This window comes from Gossypium hirsutum, chromosome D10 (genome assembly GCF_007990345.1).
Source record: "Gossypium hirsutum isolate 1008001.06 chromosome D10, Gossypium_hirsutum_v2.1, whole genome shotgun sequence".
Classification (NCBI taxonomy): Eukaryota; Viridiplantae; Streptophyta; class Magnoliopsida; order Malvales; family Malvaceae; genus Gossypium; species Gossypium hirsutum.
In genome coordinates, this window is record NC_053446.1 from 26618725 (window position 1) to 26629230 (window position 10506).

The 10506-nt window shown below is 30.3% G+C and overlaps 1 protein-coding gene across 2 annotated transcripts; it reads left to right on the forward strand.

Moving 5' to 3' along the window:
* The first annotated feature begins 6800 nt into the window (after positions 1–6800).
* On the forward strand, positions 6801–8488 carry LOC107914745 (probable xyloglucan galactosyltransferase GT14). Of its 2 annotated transcripts, XM_016843762.2 has the most exons (2): positions 6802–7074; positions 7162–8488. In XM_016843762.2, the coding sequence occupies exons 1-2, from the start codon at positions 6950–6952 to the stop codon at positions 8396–8398; spliced, it is 1362 nt and encodes a 453-aa protein (XP_016699251.2). In that variant the 5' UTR covers positions 6802–6949; the 3' UTR covers positions 8399–8488. The 2 variants fall into 2 exon arrangements, with proteins under 2 accessions (XP_016699250.2, XP_016699251.2); XM_016843761.2 differs by having other exon boundaries at positions 6801–8488.
* Positions 8489–10506: the final 2018 nt, after the last annotated feature.

Consider the following 10506-nt stretch of genomic DNA (forward strand, 5'->3'; position numbering starts at 1 on the left):
ATCAATGAGCTAATAGTTACTTGTCACAATTTTGTTATGCATGCAAAACATGAAAGAGAGAAATACAAAAGATGTAACACCCTTAACCCCTCTCTGTAGTCAGATTAGGGTCACGGGCACTACTAACACGTCATACAATTAATCAATCATAATTACACATATATATACTAACCAATAACAATATAATATATAGGGGCAGGTCACAAACAATCAGATCATATCATACTAGAATATTATACAATCGAATAATGATTCATACTAGGCAATGATAAACTTGGTCTTCCACTTTCTACACTATTATCACTATTTATACATTGCTAAACTTAGTCTTCCACTGTCTACACTCTTATCACTATTTATCCATTCTTGAATGTCAGAATTCAAATACATACAAGACTATTCCAATTATTAGCATTAGAGTATTAGTCCATACTCCGTCTACGATTATCTTTTTAATTTATCTTCAATGATGTTAGTGGAATGCACTTAATTGAGGTTTACTAATCCATCATAATTCAGAGAAAAATTTACTCTTCAGCCCCTATTATGAGTCTACAGGACCCTAAAAGTAGTTTACAAATAGGCAGGGACTAAGTTGAAATAATTTTGGAAGTTTAAGAAATAATTACAAAAATTTTGCCTCACACGCCCGTGTGGCCAGGCCGTGTGCCTTACACGGCTGAGACACACGCTCATGTCTCAGGCCGTGTAACTCTTTGACTTGGGTCAAACGCCCATGTGTGTTGCCCGTGCGTGACACACGCCTGTGTGGCCAAGCCGTGTGCACCCGAAAGTACCTTAAAATTCAAGTTTATCATTTCCTACTTACTTTGGCACTAAGCAACTCAATTACCAATCATTTAACCTATTCAAAACATGATTAAACATGCCCAAGATACACCAAATTCATCACCTAATATGCCTAACCAATGTACCTTATTGGTACCACATTTTATATGTTCAAATACATCAACAACACATCAAACATTCAAGACTCTCATTCATATCACATTTACCATATTTGAACTAACTTTCAACTTCTAAAGTTACCAAATATGGAGCTAAGCACATACTAAGCATTATGGTAAGCTACCAAACTTTAAACTATCACATACCAAAATATAAACTAGGCTAACATACAACATAGCCTCAACCACAACCATATACACATTTAACCATCATTTCACTAGCAACTAAGTTAACAACATTTTATAAAAAAAATACCAACAAAAGACTCCCTAGGTACATGCCATTACAAAATGAAATATCACCACACTTGAGCTCGGGATTTGTGATTTGATGCTGAGTAGGAAATAATTCGAACAGTACTTAGCTTGTGCATAAAAAACAAAACTGCATGCTGAGTAAAATTCAGTGGTATTTCTATAATCCGAATAATATAAACTTGATATAAGTATTTGAAATGCAAAATGCAACAAGTAACCTATGTTCATGTGTTTCAATTCAATAGTATAATTTTTGCTCATTCCTTATTCACATCTACTATGATTTTGACATGTTCAAATATATAAATATATATCAATGACATTTCATTTAACATTTGAATACATCATCTCATGCAATGGCATGATTCATATCTTCGATCAATACTTGAATTCATTCAAGTTTCACATCTCAATCCATCATCTCATACAACGGTATGATTCATATCTTTGATCAATACTTGAATTCATTCAAGTTTCACATCTCAATCCATCATCTCATATCTTATTTCTCGTGTCATAATCAATTCTCATATTTGACAGTTCAATATTTTCTCATCTCATATTCATTTCTCATCCTTGCCATTTCAATATCAGTCACATAAATTATTATTTTACTTTTCCTTATTAACATGACACGAACTCAGATAGATACATGGATCCAACCAACACACCAGTTTGGCACCCAGTGCCTCATCGGATAAATCTGAAGTAATAATTGCGCCCAACGCTATATAAATTGACACTTAACATCTAATTGGTTAAACCGAAACAAACTGGCACCCAGTGCCTCATCGACTCGAGGTTGAAGTAATCCGTGAACTCTTCCTATCTTATGGCATGTCAGCTATATCCGACTCAGCTCGATACAGTTAATAGGGGTTCATTTCACTTTTCAATACAACCAATGTCTCAATTTCATGAATATATATCATCACATATAAGCATATATTCAATTTGATAATAATCACATTTTTCTCAATACACATATATTCATAATCAATATATTTCATAATATACAAAATCAATCCATTTCATTTCAATTATGAATTTAATTCAATTCCCATGTACCAAAGTACTCACCTCAAATGCTTACCATATGCAAATAATTATATATGCAAGAATCTACTATTTAATTCAGATTATAGAAACAAAAACCATGATTTCCGAGCTATTCGACGTCAATTTTATCCTTCCCCTTTTTACTTGAGGATTCTAGTATGACATTAGCTACGGAATAAAATAATTAAATCATATTAATATTACACATTTCAATTTCACCTTAATTTTCAATTTTCACAATATATATTGCTTATTCTTCAATTTAGTCCCTAAATCGAGACTAATTTTAACCTTCATAATTAACTTCATATTTTTATATTAATTTCACTCTAGACCACATTTAGCTTCCTCTTTTCCAATTCGACCCCTTAATTTTTATTTTTTTACAATGTAGTCCTATTGTTCAAAATCAACAATTAATTCCACAATTTAGTTCTTTTCTATTTCTAACTTAAAAATCTATCTATTTAATCCCTAATACTTAAAATATTCAACAATGTCAACATCTAAAATCTTGAACAATACTAAAATTACAATATGGGTCGGGTAGCCCTAAGTACCGGATTCCAAAAATATAAAAATTACAAGAAAATGAGACTAAATTGACTAACCAATTGAAATTTAAAAGTTTGGAACCCTTGGTGCCGTCGGCCACTTTGCTTCTTTGTTTCTTTTATTTTCTTTAATTTGCATACAATTGTTTCATCTTTCTTTCCACTTTCTTTATTATGTTTTCATTTTATTATCTTTATTATTATTATCATTATTATTAAAGTTACTTTAATATATAACATATACACATGAAAATTCATTAAACCATAATCGGCCACCTCCCAACATTTTAATAAATGGTAAATTTGCTACTTTAGTCCCTTCTATTTCTTTCCATTTATAATTCAACTTTTAACCCTTACGCGATTTAGTCCCTGTACCTTAATAACTCCTAATTTCACAAAATTCACTATTCCAAAAATTAAATATTTACGAGTCCGACTTATGAAAACAGAGTCCCGAAACTACATTTTACGACACCCCTTACTATCAGGTCATTACTAAAGACATAATAGTGAAATGTGAAATTAACTTTATTTATTTATTCATCATTCAAATACATAAAAAATAATTACATGTTTACTACAATATTGGCATATTTCCTAAAACAGATCAATCGTTGCACACACTATCAAGCCTCTGATTCGGTAGTCTTTTAAACATTCTGAATACGGTTATGTGGCATGTAAATAGGACTAGTTTTGTACTTATGTTTACTATTGATGCTCTTGAGTTTGAGTCAAGTATGATATTGATTTTGGATGTTTGAGTATGATGTTTTAAAAGAATTTGTATTGGCAAGTTATTATTGAAGCATTTGAATGGTAAAATTTGATTGTGTAAAGATTGAGTTAATATGTTTGAAATGGCATACTTATCCGGTTATGAAAATGTGATGGTAACCTAGGTATATTAGCATATGGAATGTTGCTTAATGGAAGGCTTTGGTACTCAAGTGTATGGTATTGTGATGAGCCATAATTGAAATGCATAAATGGTAAATGTTTGGATGTGATATAGTTGAATGAGATGTTGAATTTGGTTTGCAATTCTTATTTGAATGCTTGAAAGTTCATAATGTGATAAGTGATGTTTTAATGTCTAATTGTTGACAATGACATGAAAGTTCTTTTGCATAGATGGAATGAATACTTTGGCACATGTTTTGGTCTGGTATGGTACAGGTTTAAGTGTGCATGTATGCACCATTATGTTAGAAGTTTAAGTGATTTGGAAGCTAGATCAAAATGACCTATTTGTACATCACACGAGCTGGTCATATGACCATGTGACAGATACAAGTTGGTGGAACAATCGTGTGACTTCTGGTAAAAAGGAATTTTTAGGGTCGCACGGCGCCCGATTGTTACACGGGCCAGCCACATGGCTGTGTGACTACTGAAGGACATGGCTATTTTTGTGCCATACGACCATAGAGAGTTACACGGCCTTGTGTCCCCTGTTTTGCATGAATGTCCTTATCTTTTGAAAATGTTACAAGTTGGTTCTTGCTTGTTCCCGGGTTAACTCTAGAGCTCAGCTTGTATGAGACTCGAAAAAGTTTTAAATTGTAGTAAATGATTAATCTAATAAAAGTTATTGAATTTTGATCGTAAATTATTTGTAACTATTCCGTTTCGTACTATAGCATTCTATAACTCGATCCCGACAATAGGGACGAGCGAAGGGTGTTACAATTACATTATTAGTCTATTATATTCCAACAAACCACTTGTACTTTAAGAGAGCATTTGGTATGATGAAAAGTTATCACTTTCTAAGCAATTTAATTGGTTGGAATGTGATTCCAATGTTTGGTATACAACATTTGGTTTAATTTCCTTGGAATGTAATATCCCTTAGGAATTACTTTCTCACAAGTTATGGAAAGTGATTTCATTGATAATTGTAAGAAAGTAACTTTCCCATGTAGATGAAAAGTAAAAAAGGGCTGTTAAGATAAAAATAACCTTTCTTTTAGGGTAAACTTCCTAGTTAGCCACCAAACTTTTAGTGTGCTTTCATTTTGGCCATCTAAAATAAAATCATTGCAATTTCGTCACCTAACTTTTAAGGTGCTTTCATTTTAGTCACCCAAGCATTAAATCTCAAACGATGGTTAACTATACATGCCGCATCATGTTTACACTTTCATATTGGTCACCCGAAAAATATATTTTTTTACTTATTGATCGAGGTAAAAAGCATTAGTGATTCAAGTGAAAAACGGTAGAAACTAAAATAATGTATTAAAAAACTGTCAAATTGTACTTATTTATCCCCATTTCTAGAAGTTCTAATTTTCTTCAGTATTAAAATTTTAAATTTTAAAACATCAAAATCAATTAAATAACTTATTGAAAAATTGTATCCCTTGATAATGTCAACTGATTTATTACTATAATATTGAAATTAATCAATTTAATCTCCTCCTAAAAGTTTAAATTTTATTTTATTTTTTCAAATTAAAAGAAACTCAAATAACTCATTTTTAATAATTTTCTATGAAACACAAATTTCTTTTGACTATAAGATCTTGAATCTTCAATGCTAAGCTAAAAGCAAAGAAAAATCTTTGCAATTAATTAATATAATTAATTTTATCTTCCATACCAAACAAAACTCATAGTTTTTTTTATTATTAATTTTTTACCTAAACGAAGAACAAACAATTAATTTAATTAATTATAATGCTTTTCAAAAATAGGATAAACAAATACAATTTGACAAATTTTGTGTATTATTTTAGTTTCTACTGTTTTTTCACTTTAATCCTTAATTGTTTTACCTCAACCAATACTTTAAAAAAATATTTTCTAGGTGACTAAAATGAAAGTATAAATATAATGTGGTATGTACAATTAACTACCATTAAAAATTTAACGCTTAGAATAACAAAAATAAAAATATTCTAAAAATTGTGTAACCAACTAAATAATTTCCCTTACCTTTATTTGTGTTTTAGGATATTAACTTTTCCTTATCGTAAAAACAAAAACATAACATATCTCTTATTCTCTGGTCTAGGATTTAAATTCATTTTATCAAAGTACATATTTATATTTTTCTTTTGTTATAATTATTTTTTAAAATGTATTTTTTATTAAATCAATATTTAGTATAAAGATTTTGTAAATCCTACAATGTAATGAGAATTTTTTTTGTTTTTGTAAATCCTACATTTTCACAATATTGCAAGTTATTTTTCAAATGTATGTCTACAATTGATTTTGATCAAAATAAATTAAACTAGACATTGTCTTGTATTAAATTTTACTTGTGGAATTAAAAAAAAGGTTATTAGTAGTGGACAAAATACTAACTCATAATAAAGATGATTGAAAACATTATTATTAAATAAAAAAATATTTGGTATACTACCAGTGTAAGTTTTAGGTTCTACAAATATAGTTAAGGAGTTTGCCGAGTATACCATATAAGGGTATAGTAAAATGTTAAAAAATAAATATCTAAAACAAAGATATACATGTCAATTTTTTAAATTTATTTGTAAAATAAAAAAAAGTACAATCAAATATTAACTTTATTATTAAATATTTAATTCATATACTTGTCAATATTAAATATTATTTAAAGAAAATTAAAATATATAGATATTATTTTTTATTTAATCTAAAATTCAACTATATTGAAAAGTCTTCACCAACTATCTAAATAAAAATACATTTGATTTGGCAATTGCTGCGATCGGTCCTCTGTCTTTATCAATCTATTTTCCTTTCTTGTCCGATTAGACATCCCCAAATAATTTTCTTGGTTGATTTGTGAACCCCTCAACTACCCACATCATAAATTACTTTTTTAATGAATTATATATATCCCCCTAGATGTTCTTTTTTTTTCTTTCTAAAAAAAAGAAATTATTTGTAAGCCCAACTTTTATCTTAAGTTAGACTTGAACTCAAAAGTAATAATTGAACTGGAAATGAATTTCGAATCAAACTTCACTCCACTCTCTTGCAACTTATAACACACGATTCCATCACACGTTATACCTGTCCCCTTCAACTTGGCTGCCATTGGTTCTTAGTAGATTATTGCTTTATCTTATATCATTCTTTTTCTTTGATTTCTTGATTCCCTTGGCTGCTATGAAATTCCATGCACTGATAAGTGAGTTTTGTGTTGCCAAACCCCTCAAAAACAAATGGAGGAATCAATCCAGGAGAATAAATTGCAGCAAATATTTGTGCTTTCTTCTTATGTTTTCCATTGTTTTATTAATCTTTCTTCGTCACCTGTTTTTCTTTTCAATCGATGCTCGACCTTCATCTCACCACCACTCAAAGAAGAAGATTCATAGTTTAGTTGGTGAAAGTTCAAGTCAAGATTCTTGCTTGGGTCGATATATTTATATTCATGATCTTCCCATGCGATTCAATCAAGATTTGCTCACCAACTGTCAGGTTCTTACAAGGTCCATTGATAAAACCAGTATGTGTGAATATGTACAAAATTCTGGTTTTGGTCCTCGGATTTTAAGCTCTGAGGCTTCGGGTTTATGGAACAGCAATTGGTTTTGGACGAATCAATTTATGTTAGAAGTTATTTTCCATGACAGGATGAAGAAATACAAGTGTTTAACTAATGATTCACTCGTTGCTTCGGCCATTTTCGTTCCGTATTATGCTGGTTTGGATCTTCGTCGCTATCTATGGGGTTTCAATACTTCCATGAGAGATTCCTCGGGTTTCGATTTGATTAATTGGCTTAAACAAAAACCCCAATGGAAAACGATGTGGGGTAAAGATCATTTCTTGGTTTCCAGCAGGATTGCTCGTGATTTCAGGAGAAAATCCGACAGGAAATCCGACTGGGGAAGCAACTTCAGATTCTTACCGGAATCTAAGAACTTGTCGATGTTAACAATCGAATCAGGTCCTTGGGAAAACGACATAGCTGTTCCATACCCGACTAGCTTCCACCCTTCAAGTGATTATCAAGTTCTTCAATGGCAGAATCTGATGAGAACCCAAAACAGGCCCTACTTATTCTCTTTCGCAGGTGCCTCAAGGACCCGACAAAAGAATTCAACAAGGAAGGAAATCATCCGCCATTGCCAATCTTCAAACAAGCTCTGCAAATTACTTGACTGTAACTCAGTGGGACATGAATGTGATGATCCTTTGAAGTTGATGAACTTGTTTCGAAGCTCAATCTTCTGTTTACAACCACCAGGGGATTCATTAACGAGAAGATCAACATTTGATTCCATTTTAGCTGGTTGTATCCCAGTGTTCTTCCATCCAGGGAGTGCTTACACACAATATTTATGGTATTTGCCCAAGAATTACTCCAACTATTCTGTGTTTATATCGGCGACAGATTTGAAACTTAGAAAAGTTAGAATCGAGGAGAAATTGGTTACAGTCTCCAAGGATGAAGTAGCGTCGATGAGAGAAGAGGTCATAAGATTGATTCCGAGGATTATTTATGGGGATCGACTGTCTGGAGTGGAGAGTGTTGAAGATGATGCATTTGATTTGGCAATCAAAGGAGTTTTGAAACGACTAGATAGATGCAGGGGAAGTGACCTTTGACTAGAGTTTCCAAGTTGATTTTGTATAGTTTTCTCCTTTGTAATAGTAAATTTAATTTTATTATTACATGATGAAATTCACATGTGTTAATATATTCTTTCAACTTAATTACAAGTGAAGGAAAGGACATCAACATGGAATTTCCGAATTGGGCGCTTCCCCACAAAACCTGTGGGCCAGGCATCAACCGGTGAAGGCCGCCGCCTGTTTTTCCTCACAATAACCCCGCCTGTTTTTTTCGCTGCTGTCGTCCTTGTTGCGTCAATGACCGAGTCCACTCACACTTCTAAAATTTTATTTCTCTAAATTCCTTCAAATCTATCTAAAATTTATATATTTTCACAAATTAAAAATACTAAATATGTGTGAGTAAAAATTAAAAATTTATATAAAAAAATCAATAATAATGATAAAATTAGGTTGTTTTATGGATATATAGTGAAAAACAATTAAATTTGGTCGTCTATGCTGTTTTTAAAAAAAAAATAGATATGCTATTTTTTTAGAGAAAAAAAAAACACATTTTATAGGTAGTGTTTTCACTAAAAACTAATAACTTAGGCCTTTTGGTCAAATGGTTAAATGTTAGTATTTTTGTCCTTGAGTCCCCAAGTTCAATTTATTTCCTATTCACATTCGTATTTTTTATTTCATGTTGTTTTAAGCTTAATTTTGTCCTTAATCCCAGGTTCGATTCTGTTATAATTTTTTTTATATATTTTTTATTTCATTTGTTTAATTTTTTATTTTTAATTAATAAATATTTTATTTATAAAATAAAATAATAAATATGTAATTATTTTTTAAAAACATCAACTAATTCTTTTGATATATTTTTGTTTATATATAATATTTATATGTCAAATATTTATTTTCTCCAACTATATTGTGGGTATGGTGAGTTATAATATGGATTGAAAATTAAATATTATACATAAAAATTATATTTACTAAAAATAATGATATTTGCAATAATTATTTGATTTTATAAATAAGAGAGTTATTAATTAAAAATAAAAAATTGAAAACAATATATTTATTAATTATAAACATTAATTCAAAAACTTAAAACAACATGGAATAAAAAATACATATTAAAATACTTATAAGAAGAATTAAACTTGAGACTCAAAGACGAAATTGCAATTATCTAACCATGTAACCAAAAGAACTAACATGTTAAAAATATTAATTAAAAAAAGATTGAAACAACATTAAATAAAAAATACAAATGTGAAAGAGAAGAATCAAACCCGAAACTCAAGGACAAAAGCACTAACATTTATCCATTTAACCAAAGGAGCTAAGCTATCAATTTTAGTTAAAACACATCTTATAGGGCACGTTTTAAGCTAAAGTTATTGAAAGCGCACCCTGTATGACACGTTTTCAGTGAAGACAACATAGATGGCCAAAAACAACAATTTCATTTTCTCTATTTAAAAAAAATGTACCGGTAAATTTCAAAAAAAAAAAAGCATAGATGACCAAATTTATTTATTTTTAGTATATATCCATAAACCAATCGATAAAATTAAATATTTATTATATATTGTATTTTAAGTTAAAATCTTATTAGAATTAAATTTTTTTATTAATTTATTAACTATAAAAGATAAAAATACTCTCATAAATCATATAAAATTTAATAATTTTACTACTGAATTAGTGTTTGATGATATAAACTCAATAAAAGACTTGATATAAATAAATATATAAATTTAAAACAAATAAGATCCGAAGTAGCCCAGACAAATAGTTGGGACAAGTTTAATTGTTGGTGTAATGGCCCAATTTTGACCTGAGGCCCAATTAACCCAATTACAATTCAGACCCAAAAATAACTAAACCCAAATAGCCCAAATACAAGCCCAATTACCCAAACCCATTTCCAGCAGCCCAAAACAAATAAAAAAAAAGAGAAAGAAAAACCTAAACCTAGGTGCGCCGCACCTAGGGTATTCAGACCCAACTGCCGCCGCCCTAGCTCTGCCACCACCTGCTCCGCCACTCCCCTGCCCACTTGTGCCTACAATGGAAGTGACAGCAAAAATAAAATAGATTAAAAAACCTTTGTAAAAATGGCTATAAAAGCCATGATAAACCAC